The following is a 12,548-nucleotide window of genomic DNA, read 5'->3' as shown; positions in this document are numbered from 1 at the left end:
CAGCATGGGGGGCAGCCCAGGGGGGCAGCCCAGTTCCAAATGCAACACACGCATAAACGGTCGCGATTAATCGAACACCCTCATCGGTCGGGAGCAGAGAGAAAGCGCAGTACAGAGGGGGGTCTTGCAAATGATCTGGAATGAGGGACAAAACATGGGATTATGACAGCCAGTGGTTGTGTTTGTGAAATCCCCTTGAATCGTTCTCTGTTTTCCTCTGAGTTGAAAGCAAAATGGTGTATGGTCGTAGAGGAAGTTTTTTTTTCACCCGTTAGGTAGTGAAGAGTATGTAGTGAGAGTTTGGGACGAAGATTTTAAAAACTAAACCAAGATAGACCACAGCTCGTCGTTTCAAATGGGAACAAATGAGTCATAGTGGGCGGAACAAGCAAAGACGACTTAGCGAGATCCTATTGGCGCGGTCTAGTATTATTTTTGCATATTTCCATTAGGGAACGCCTACTCTGAATTACGCGTGTGCAATAACGAATTTGCCCTTTCACGCCTTCTAAACAACGCCATTTTTTGAAAACTTTGACAATTGGGTAAAATCTACAAAACTAAATCCACTCTGTTCGTAACAGATTCTAGTTTTTTGCAAACAGAAAACGGTATTCAGATAAAAAAAAAAATTAATCGATGAGAAAATTAGCAGGATTTCGGTGAAAATCCATCTCGTTCCATCTTCTCCCACTGCCAGTCTCTGGTCTTCTGTCTCACTACCATATTTGGTAGTGAGCGGAAACGCCAACCGGATGCTTCCCATTTATAGGCGTGGTGAAATCTCTGTGTCGTTATTGTATCTGTGGTCAGAAGTAGTCTGTTACTGAAGAAGGAAAACAATATGGCGGCGGTGGAGTTAGAATGGATCCCTGAAACACTGTACAACACTGCTATATCTGCAGTGGTGGACAACTACAGTCGATCTAGAAGGGACATTCGCTCCCTTCCTGAAAATATACGGTTTGATGTGTACTATAAGGTAAGGACTGTCACTGTTTGGCTAAACTTTAGCTAGTTAGTCTATTGTGATTTTATTTTTTATTTTTTTAAGCTTGCTACCGTTTAGCTAAATGATCTAACTCAGTTTCTTGTTTGTTATTGTGCCTAACTAGCTAACATTTAGCTCGCTAGTTGTTTACTCTAAAAAGCTTACTAGCAGACAGACATTGTTTCACATTTGGTCAAATAAAGAACTTGACTAGCTGAAGTGTTTTTAACAATTGTATTTGGTTCAGCAGCAGCAAAGTCCTGTGTGCCCAGGTAATGAGGCCACATTGTTGAAAAACTAATAACGTTACAGCCAAAAAATAAGATTAATCATTTCATAATATTAATATAATCCAAGTTTCTCATAATAGTAAGAACAAATGTCATTAATCACGCACGGACTGGTTCATAATAATCAATGGCATATTGTCCCTGACAGAGTTCCCGTGCATTATTTCACACGATGTGATCGGAAACTTGTTTTTCATTGAGATTAAGTTGCAGCAATGAGGTGTTTTTAAGAGCTGGGCAGAGAAAATACAAGATGAGTCATTTTTCAGTTGAAATTCAATGTTAACGCATTTCTTTAGTAAAAAGACAGGTGCCATTAATCATACTGCCATCGTCGTGGAGGCAGAGGACGTCCAGAAAGTATTCAGACCCATCGATATTTTTCCACATTTTGTTACATTACAGCCTTATTCTAATATTGATTAAATCGTTCTCCCCCCTCATCAATCTACACACAATAACCCATAATGACAAAGCAAAAACAGGTTTTTAGACATTTTTGCAAATGTATATTAAAAAAACAGATCACATTTAAATAAGTATTCAGACCCTTTACTCAGTACTTTGTTGAAGCACCTTTGGCAGCGATTACAGCCTAGAGTCTTCTTGGGCATAACGCTACAAGCTTTGCACACCTGTATTTGGGGCTTCTCCCATTCTTCTCTGCAGTTCACTCAAGCTCTGTCAGCTCCTCTCAAGCTCTGTCAGTTGCACAGCTATTTTCAGGTCTCTACATCGATGTTTCATGTGGTTCAAGTCCGGGCTCTGGCTGGGCCACTTAAGGACATTTAGAGACTTGTCCCGAAGCCACTCCTGCGTTGTCTTGGCTGTGTGCTTAGGGTTGTTGTTTTATTGGAAGGTGAACCTTCACCCCAGTCTGAGGTCCTGAGCGCTCTGGAGCAGGTTTTCATCAAGGATCTCTGTACTTTGCTCTGTTCATCTTTCCCTCGATCCTGACTAGTCTCCCAGTCCCTGCTTCTGAAAAACATCCCCACAGCATAATGCTGCCACCACCATGCTTCACCGTAGGGATGGTGCCAGGTTTCCTCCAGATGTGATGCTTGGCATTCAGGCCAAAGAGTTCAGTCTTGGTTTCATCAGACCAGAGAATCTTGTTTCTCATGGTCAGAGAGTCTTTAGGTGCCTTTTGGCAAACTCCAAGAGGGCTGTCATGTGCCTTTTACTGAGGAGTGGCTTCTGTCTGGCCACTCTACCATAAAGACCTGATTGGTGGAATGCTGCAGAGATGGGAGAACCTTCCAGAAGGACAACCATCTCCACAGAGGAACTCTGCAGCTCTGTCAGAGTGACCATTGGGTTCTTGGTCACCTCCCTGACCAAGGTCCTTCTCCCCTGATTGCTCAGTTTGGTTGGGCGGCCAGATCTAGGAAGAGTCTTGGTGGTTCCAAACTTCTTCCATTTAAGAATGATGGAGGCCACTGTGTTCTTGGGGACCTTCAATGCTGCAGACATTTTTTTTGGTACCCTTCCCCAGATCTGTGCCTCGACACAATCCTGTCTCGGAGCTTTACGGACAATTCCTTTGACCTCATGACTTGGTTTTTGCTCTGACATGCACTGTCAACTGTGGGACCTTTTATATAGGCAGGTGTGTGCCTTTCCAAATCATGTCCAATCAATTGAATTTACCACAGGTGGACAACATCTCAAGGATGATCAATGGAAACAGGATGCCCCTGAGCTCCAATTTTTAATACATTTACAAAAATGTCTAAACCTGTTTTCGCTTTGTCGTTATGGGGTATTGTGTGTAGATTGATGGGACATAACGATTTAAGCAATTTTAGAATAAGGCTGTAATGTAACAATGTGGAAAAAGTCAAGGGGTCTGAATACTTTCCGAAGGCAGCGTATCTGTAGCCCACGTACACTGTATCTGATGCTGTCTGGACAAAAACAGCAATATTGTGCATCTGCAGCCTGCAATTCAGGGCGTTCCTGCATGTCGGCATTCCTGCATCCCATTTGGTTTCTCTCCTCTCTTGCTCTCAGCTATACCAACAGGGCCAGTTATGCCAGCTGGGAGGGGAGTTCTGTGAGCTGGAGGTTTTTGCCAAAGTTCTGCGAGCTTCTGACAAAAGGTAAGGTACCAAATGGACTGGGTCGTAACCCCACACAAAGACAGTGTTTCCTTTCCACTATGCCCGTCTCCGAGGTGGCTCCTCAAAAGACCCCCCTGAAACAAGGTCTGCGCCCAAAATGGCACCCTGTTCCCTACATAGTGAACTACTTTTCAAAAGTAGTTCAATTTGTAGGTAATGTCATCACCCTAAGGTCACTGCAGTTTGAGTGGAGTCACCCACACACTCTGTCCTGCCTTGCTTTACACCACTCTGACATGATGTGTGGTAAAGGTGACCTGCTGAGACACATGCTGCCTGGCTGACTGGTTTATGACCAGAGGGAGACGGAGGGAGACGGAGGGAGACGGAGGGAGACGGAGGGAGACGGAGGGAGTGAAAGTGTGTGTCTCACTCACCCCTAAAGATGACTCCTGAAGGCTTGGCCTTCAGTTTACACCAGTGATGGGGGAAGAACATCGATTCAGTATCATATCCTGATATTATTCTGGATGATATGATATCCAGACTTTGAACTCCCAAGTATCCATTTGTAATAATAATATAATAAACGTTTTACCTGTGCCAAATCTCCGGTGTTACTCATCCTATAGCGTGTTCTCCATCTTCTTAAAAAAAAATGTTTCAGCACTTTATTTCCATGACTGATCAAAACACATTTTCTCCTGCTCTCTCTCGTCTCTCTGCAGCAGATTGAGCAATACGTTATGGAACATCAAATCACAATACATATCACATTACACGGCGCATCGGGAACCTAAGTGTGGTGATATGGTATCGTGATGTCGCTGGCGTTTCCCAGCCCTAGTTCACACTGTTAACCATGTGGTGGTGTGCCAAAATGTCCCCCCAGGTCTTTCAGACTAATGGCAGTCCTAATGTACCCCACACACACACACATAACGTTGATCATGTCCATGTTGTTGTGTTAAACTGTCTGGTCTGCTTCAGGTTGTAGAGCGTTGGTTTAGTGCTAACACTCCCCGCTCTCATCCGGAGACTTTTCTCTGCTTCTATTATCCCCTTTGTAACTTGTAATATGTCAAATGAAAGCTTAAAAATCCCGAGCTACTTTGTCCCTCCTACCAGACACCTGCTGCACCACTGTTTCCAGGCCCTGATGGACCATGGGGTGAAGGTGGCCTCCGTACTGGCAAACTCCTTCAGCCGCCGCTGCTCCTACATTGCAGAGTCAGACGCACACGTCAAAGAGAAGGCCATTCAGTTCGGCTTCATTTTAGGTAGGTGAAGATGTGTGTAATGTCTCTGTGTCTGTGTCCCAAATTGGCATCCTATTCCCTATATAGTGCACTACTTTTGACCAGAACTCATAGGGCTTTGGTCAAAAGTAGTGCACTATATAGGGAATACGGTGCCATTGGGGACAGACACAAAATGGCTATCTTATCAATCTTCTGAAATACTCAGTGCAACTGCAAACAAGATGACCTGCAACCCCCCCCCACCGTACTGTGGTCTGAGGCTTTCTGGGAGTTACCCCAGTTGATACTTTGTTGTAATGGTCGGTTCTGTCCTCTAGGTGGCTTCCTGTCTGACGCAGGCTGGTACTGTGATGCAGAGAAGGTGTTCCTGTCGTGCCTGCAGCTGAGCACGCTCCACGACGAGGTCCGGCACTGGTACCGAGCTGTGGAGTGCTGCGTCAGGTAGGTCCTGGCTGGCTGGCTGGTTGTCTGTTCTTGGCTGGCTGTGTCTGGCTGGCTGTCTGTTCGTGTCTGGCTGGCTGGTTGTCTGTTCGTGTCTGGCTGGCTGGCTGTCTGTCCATTCGTGGCTGGCTGGCTGTCTGTCTGTTCGTGGCTGGCTGTCTGTCTGTTCGTGGCTGGCTGGCTGGCTGTCTGTCCATTCGTGGCTGGCTGGCTGTCTGTCTGTTCGTGGCTGGCTGTCTGGCTGTTCGTGTCTGGCTGGCTGGCTGTTCGTGTCTGCCTGGCTGGCTGTTCTTGGCTGGCTGGCTGGCTGTTCTTGGCTGGCTGGCTGGCTGTTCTTGTCTGGCTGGCTGGCTGGCTGTTCTTGTCTGGCTGGCTGTTCTTGGCTGGCTGGCTGGCTGTACTTGGCTGGCTGTACTTGGCTGGCTGTACTTGGCTGGCTGGCTGTTCTTGGCTGGCTGGCTGGCTGTTCTTGGCTGGCTGGCTGGCTGTTCTTGGCTGGCTGGCTGTTCTTGGCTGGCTGGCTGGCTGTTCTTGGCTGGCTGGCTGTTCTTGTCTGGCTGGCTGGCTGGCTGTTCTTGGCTGGCTGGCTGTTCTTGGCTGGCTGGCTGGCTGGCTGGCTGGCTGTTCTTGGCTGGCTGGCTGTCTGTTCTAGTCTGGCTGGCTGTCTGTTCTAGTCTGGCTGGCTGTCTGTTCTAGTCTGGCTGGCTGGCTGGCTGGCTGGCTGTTCTTGGCTGGCTGGCTGTCTGTTCTAGTCTGGCTGTCTGTTCTAGGCTGGTGTTATTGCACCAACCGCTGCTAGCTCCAGTTAATCTTCCTCATAGGTAGGTAGGTAGGTACAGGAACCAGGTAGGTAGGTACAGGAACCAGGTAGGTAGGTACAGGAACCTGGTAGGTAGGTAGGTAGGTAGGTAGGTACAGGAACCAGGTAGGTAGGTACAGGAACCTGGTAAGTAGGTAGGTAGGTACAAGAACCAGGTAGGTAGGTACAGGAACCAGGTAGGTAGGTAGGTAGGTACAGGAACCTGGTAGGGAGGGAGGTAGGTAGGTACAGGAACCAGGTAGGTAGGTACAGGAACCAGGTAGGTAGGTACAGGAACCAGGTAGGTAGGTACAGGAACCAGGTAGGTAGGTACAGGAACCAGGTAGGTAGGTCCAGGAACTAGGTAGGTAGGTCCAGGAACTAGGTAGGTAGGTAGGTACAGGAACTAGGTAGGTAGGTAGGTAGGTAGGTCCAGGAACTAGGTAGGTAGGTAGGTAGGTACAGGAACTAGGTAGGTAGGTACAGGAACTAGGTAGGTAGGTACAGGAACTAGGTAGGTAGATATAGGAACTAGGTAGGTAGGTAGGTACAAGAACCAGGTAGGTAGGTACAGGAACCAGGTAGGTAGGTAGGTAGGTAGGTACAGGAACCTGGTAGGGAGGGAGGAAGGTAGGTACAGGAACCAGGTAGGTAGGTACAGGAACCAGGTAGGTAGGTACAGGAACCAGGTAGGTAGGTACAGGAACCAGGTAGGTAGGTCCAGGAACCAGGTAGGTAGGTCCAGGAACCAGGTATGTAGGTCCAGGAACTAGGTAGGTAGGTAGGTCCAGGAACTAGGTAGGTAGGTAGGTCCAGGAACTAGGTAGGTAGATACAGGAACTAGGTAGGTAGGTACAGGAACTAGGTAGGTAGGTAGGGTAGGTAGGTACAGGAACTAGGTAGGTACAGGAACTAGGTAGGTACAGGAACTAGGTAGGTAGGTAGATAGGTAGGTCCAGGAAGTAGGTAGGTAGGTAGGTAGATAGGTAGGTAGGTCCAGGAACTAGGTAGGTAGGTAGGTAGGTAGGTAGATCCAGGAACTAGGTACAGGAACTAGGTAGGTAGGTAGGTAGGTAGGTAGGTACAGGAACCAGGTAGATAGGTACAGGAAACAGGTAGGTAGGTAGGTACAGGAAACAGGTAGGTACAGGAACCTGGTAGGTAGGGAGGTAGGTAGGTACAGGAACCAGGTAGGTAGGTACAGGAACCAGGTAGGTAGGTACAGGAACCAGGTAGGTAGGTACAGGAACCAGGTAGGTAGGTAGGTAGGTAGGTAGGTAGGTAGGTAGGTACAGGAACCAGGTAGGTAGGTCCAGGAACTAGGTAGGTAGGTAGGTAGGTAGATCCAGGAACTAGGTACAGGAACTAGGTAGGTAGGTAGGTAGGTAGGTACAGGAACCAGGTAGATAGGTACAGGTAGGTTGGTAGGTACAGGAAACAGGTAGGTAGGTAGGTACAGGAATCAGGTAGGTAGGTACAGGAACCTGGTAGGTAGGTAGGTAGGTAGGTAGGTAGGTAGGTAGGTAGGTACAGGAACCTGGTAGGTAGGTACAGGAACCAGGTAGGTAGGTAGGTAGGTAGGTAGGTAGGTAGGTACAGGAACCAGGTAGGTAGGTAGGTAGGTACAGGAACCAGGTAGGTAGGTAGGTAGGTAGGTAGGTACAGGAACCAGGTAGGTAGGGAGGTAGGTAGGTAGGTACAGGAACCAGGTCGGTAGGTAGGTACAGGAACCAGGTCGGTAGGTAGGTACAGGAACCAGGTAGGTAGGTACAGGAACCAGGTAGGTAGGTACAGGAACCTGGTAGGTAGGTAGGTAGGTAGGTAGGTACAGGAACCTGGTAGGTAGGTAGGTACAGGAACCAGGTAGGTAGGTACAGGAACCAGGTAGGTAGGTGGGTAGGTACAGGAACCAGGTAGGTAGGTACAGGAACCAGGTAGGTGGGTACAGGAACCTGGTAGGTAGGGGTAGTAGGTAGGTAGGTACAGGAACCTGGTAGGTAGGTAGGTAGGTAGGTACAGGAACCAGGTAGGTAGGTACAGGAACCAGGTAGGTAGGTAGGTGGGTACAGGAACCAGGTAGGTAGGTAGGTGGGTACAGGAACCAGGTAGGTAGGTAGGTGGGTACAGGAACCAGGTAGGTAGGTAGGTACAGGAACCAGGTAGGTAGGTGGGTACAGGAACCAGGTAGGTAGGTACAGGAACCAGGTAGATAGGTACAGGAACCAGGTAGGTAGGTACAGGAACCTGGTAGGTAGGTAGGTAGGTAGGTACAGGAACCTGGTAGGTAGGTAGGTAGGTAGGTAGGTACAGGAACCAGGTCGGTAGGTCCAGGAACTAGGTAGGTAGGTAGGTAGGTAGGTAGGTAGGTAGATCCAGGAACTAGGTAGGTAGGTAGGTCCAGGAACTAGGTAGGTAGGTAGGTAGGTAGGTAGGTAGGTAGGTACAGGATCCAGGTAGGTAGGTACAGGAACCTGGTAGGTAGGTAGGTACAGGAACCAGGTAGGTAGGTACAGGAACCAGGTAGGTAGGTAGGTAGGTAGGTAGGTAGGTAGGTACAGGAACCAGGTCGGTAGGTAGGTACAGGAACCAGGTAGGTAGGTAGGTAGGTACAGGAACCTGGTAGGTAGGTAGGTAGGTAGGTAGGTAGGTACAGGAACCTGGTAGGTAGGTAGGTAGGTACAGGAACCTCGTAGGTAGGTACAGGAACCAGGTAGGTAGGTACAGGAACCAGGTAGGTAGGTAGGTAGGTACAGGAACCAGGTAGGTAGGTACAAGAACCAGGTAGGTAGGTACAAGAACCAGGTAGGTAGGTACAGGAACCTGGTAGGTAGGTTGGTAGGTAGGTAGGTGGGTGGGTAGGTAGGTACAGGAACCTGGTAGGTAGGTGGGTAGGTGGGTAGGTGGGTACAGGAACCAGGTGGTGGGTACAGGAACCAGGTAGGTAGGTAGGTAGGTACAGGAACCAGGTAGGTAGGTAGGTGGGTACAGGAACCAGGTAGGTAGGTAGGTACAGGAACCAGGTAGGTAGGTAGGTAGATAGGTACAGGAACCAGGTAGGTAGGTACAAGAACCAGGTAGATAGGTACAGGAACCTGGTAGGTAGGTACAGGAACTAGGTAGGTAGGTAGGTAGGTAGGTAGGTAGGTCCAGGAACTAGGTAGGTAGGTAGGTAGGTAGGTAGGTCCAGGAACTAGGTAGGTAGGTAGGTAGGTAGGTCCAGGAACTAGGTAGGTAGGTACAGGAACCTGGTAGGTAGGTAGGGAGGTAGGTAGGTACAGGAACCAGGTAGGTAGGTACAGGAACCAGGTAGGTGGTAGGTAGGTAGGTAGGTAGGTAGGTACAGGAACCAGGTCGGTAGGTAGGTACAGGAACCAGGTAGGTAGGTAGGTAGGTACAGGAACCTGGTAGGTAGGTAGGTAGGTAGGTAGGTAGGTACAGGAACCTGGTAGGTAGGTACAGGAACCAGGTAGGTAGGTAGGTAGGTAGGGTGGGTAGGTGGGTACAGGAACCAGGTAGGTAGGTAGGTAGGTACAGGAACCAGGTATGTGGGTAGGTAGGTGGGTGGGTAGGTAGGTAGGTAGGTAGGTAGGTAGGTCCAGGAACTAGGTAGGTAGGTACAGGAACCTGGTAGGTGGGTGGGGAGGTAGGTGGTACAGGAACCAGGTAGGTAGGTACAGGAACCAGGTAGGTAGGTAGGTGGTAGGTAGGTAGGTACAGGAACCAGGTCGGGTGGTAGGTACAGGAACCAGGTAGGTAGGTAGGTAGGTACAGGAACCTGGTAGGTAGGTAGGTAGGTAGGTAGGTAGGTAGGGTGGTGGGTACAGGAACCTGGTAGGTGGGTACAGGAACCAGGTAGGTGGGTACAGGAACCAGGTAGGTAGGTAGGTAGGTACAGGAACCAGGTATGTAGGTAGGTAGGTAGGTAGGTACAGGAACCAGGTAGGTAGGGAGGTAGGGAGGTAGGTAGGTAGGTAGGTAGGTAGGTAGGTAGGTAGGTAGGTACAGGAACCAGGTAGGTGGGTACAGGAACCAGGTAGGTGGTGGTAGGTGGTGGTGGGTAGGTAGGTGGGTAGGTGGGTAGGTACAGGAACCAGGTCGGTGGTGGGTACAGGAACCAGGTCGGTAGGTAGGTACAGGAACCAGGTAGGTAGGTACAAGAACCAGGTAGGTAGGTACAGGAACCTGGTAGGTAGGTAGGTAGGTACAGGAACCTGGTAGGTAGGTAGGTAGGTAGGTACAGGAACCTGGTAGGTGGGTAGGTAGGTACAGGAACCAGGTAGGTGGGTACAGGAACCAGGTAGGTAGGTACAGGAACCAGGTAGGTAGGTACAGGAACCTGGTAGGTAGGTAAGTAGGGTGGTAGGTACAGGAACCTGGTGGTAGGTAGGTAGGTAGGTAGGTAGGTAGGTAGGTACAGGAACCTGGTAGGTAGGTACAGGAACCAGGTAGGTAGGTACAGGAACCAGGTAGGTAGGTAGGTAGGTACAGGAACCAGGTATGTAGGTAGGTAGGTAGGTAGGTAGGTACAGGAACCAGGTAGGTAGGGAGGTAGGGAGGTAGGTAGGTAGGTAGGTAGGTAGGTAGGTACAGGAACCAGGTAGGTAGGTACAGGAACCAGGTAGGTAGGTAGGTAGGTAGGTAGGTAGGTAGGTAGGTAGGTACAGGAACCAGGTCGGTAGGTAGGTACAGGAACCAGGTCGGTAGGTAGGTACAGGAACCAGGTAGGTAGGTACAAGAACCAGGTAGGTAGGTACAGGAACCTGGTAGGTAGGTAGGTAGGTACAGGAACCTGGTAGGTAGGTAGGTAGGTAGGTACAGGAACCTGGTAGGTAGGTAGGTAGGTACAGGAACCAGGTAGGTAGGTACAGGAACCAGGTAGGTAGGTACAGGAACCAGGTAGGTAGGTACAGGAACCAGGTAGGTAGGTACAGGAACCAGGTAGGTAGGTACAGGAACCTGGTAGGTAGGTAAGTAGGTAGGTAGGTACAGGAACCTGGTAGGTAGGTAGGTAGGTAGGTAGGTAGGTAGGTAGGTACAGGAACCAGGTAGGTAGGTACAGGAACCAGGTAGGTAGGTACAGGAACCAGGTAGGTAGGTAGGTAGGTACAGGAACCTGGTAGGTAGGTAGGTAGGGTACAGGAACCTGGTAGGTAGGTAGGTAGGTAGGTGGGTACAGGAACCTGGTAGGTAGGTAGGTAGGTAGGGTACAGGAACCTGGTAGTTGGGTAGGTAGGTACAGGAACCAGGTAGGTAGGTACAGGAACCAGGTAGGTAGGTAGGTAGGTACAGGAACCAGGTAGGTAGGTACAGGAACCAGGTAGGTAGGTACAGGAACCTGGTAGGTAGGTAAGTAGGTAGGTAGGTACAGGAACCTGGTAGGTAGGTGGTAGGTAGGTACAGGAACCAGGTAGGTAGGTACAGGAACCAGGTAGGTAGGTAGGTAGGTAGGTACAGGAACCAGGTAGGTAGGTAGGTAGGTACAGGAACCAGGTAGGTAGGTAGGTAGGTACAGGAACCAGGTAGGTAGGTAGGTACAGGAACCAGGTAGGTAGGTACAGGAACCAGGTAGATAGGTACAGGAACCAGGTCGGTAGGTCCAGGAACTAGGTAGGTAGGTAGGTAGGTAGGTAGGTAGGTAGGTAGGTAGGTACAGGAACCAGGTAGGTGGTGGTGGTAGGTAGGTAGGTAGGTAGGTACAGGGAACCAGGTCGGTAGGTGGGTACAGGAACCAGGTAGGTAGGTAGGTAGGTACAGGAACCTGGTAGGTAGGTAGGTAGGTACAGGAACCAGGTAGGTAGGTAGGTACAGGAACCAGGTAGGTAGGTAGGTACAGGAACCAGGTAGGTAGGTACAGGAACCAGGTAGATAGGTACAGGAACCAGGTCGGTGGGTCCAGGAACTAGGTAGGTAGGTGGTGGGTAGGTAGGTAGGTAGGTAGGTACAGGAACCAGGTAGGTGGGTAGGTAGGTAGGTAGGTAGGGTGTGGGTACAGGAACCAGGTCGGTAGGTAGGTACAGGAACCAGGTAGGTAGGTAGGTAGGTACAGGAACCTGGTAGGTAGGTAGGTAGGTACAGGAACCAGGTAGGTAGGTACAGGAACCAGGTAGGTAGGGTACAGGAACCAGGTAGGTAGGTACAGGAACCAGGTAGGTAGGTACAGGAACCTGGTAGGTAGGTAAGTGGTAGGTAGGTACAGGAACCTGGTAGGTGGTAGGTGGTGGGTAGGTAGGTAGGTAGGTAGGTACAGGAACCAGGTAGGTAGGTACAGGAACCAGGTAGGTAGGTACAGGAACCAGGTAGGTAGGTACAGGAACCAGGTAGGTAGGTAGGTAGGTACAGGAACCTGGTAGGTAGGTAGGTAGGTACAGGAACCTGGTAGGTAGGTAGGTAGGTAGGTAGGTACAGGAACCTGGTAGGTAGGTAGGTAGGTACAGGAACCAGGTAGGTAGGTACAGGAACCAGGTAGGTAGGTAGGTAGGTACAGGAACCAGGTAGGTAGGTACAGGAACCAGGTAGGTAGGTACAGGAACCTGGTAGGTAGGTAAGTAGGTAGGTAGGTACAGGAACCTGGTAGGTAACCAGGTAGGTGGGTACAGGAACCAGGTAGGTAGGTACAGGAACCAGGTAGGTAGGTAGGTAGGTACAGGAACCAGGTAGGTAGGTAGGTAGGTACAGGAACCAGGTAGGTAGGTAGGTAGGTAC

At 49.7% G+C, this 12,548-nt stretch overlaps 1 protein-coding gene across 1 annotated transcript in view; it reads left to right on the top strand.

The window, feature by feature from the left end:
• The first annotated feature begins 79 nt into the window (after positions 1 to 79).
• LOC106581526 (amyloid protein-binding protein 2) overlaps positions 80 to 12,548 on the top strand; it is a 43,920-nt gene continuing 31,451 nt past the window's right edge. The window contains exons 1-4 of the mRNA XM_014163629.2: positions 80 to 982; positions 3,295 to 3,383; positions 4,473 to 4,624; positions 4,924 to 5,047. Coding sequence (XP_014019104.1) covers positions 845 to 982; positions 3,295 to 3,383; positions 4,473 to 4,624; positions 4,924 to 5,047 — 503 coding nt within the window. The 5' untranslated portion in view covers positions 80 to 844. The remainder of the gene's footprint in view (positions 983 to 3,294; positions 3,384 to 4,472; positions 4,625 to 4,923; positions 5,048 to 12,548) is intronic.

The sequence above is a fragment of the Salmo salar genome, chromosome ssa20 (assembly GCF_905237065.1).
Source record: "Salmo salar chromosome ssa20, Ssal_v3.1, whole genome shotgun sequence".
Classification (NCBI taxonomy): Eukaryota; Metazoa; Chordata; class Actinopteri; order Salmoniformes; family Salmonidae; genus Salmo; species Salmo salar.
This window is presented reverse-complemented; position numbering and strand designations above follow the sequence as displayed.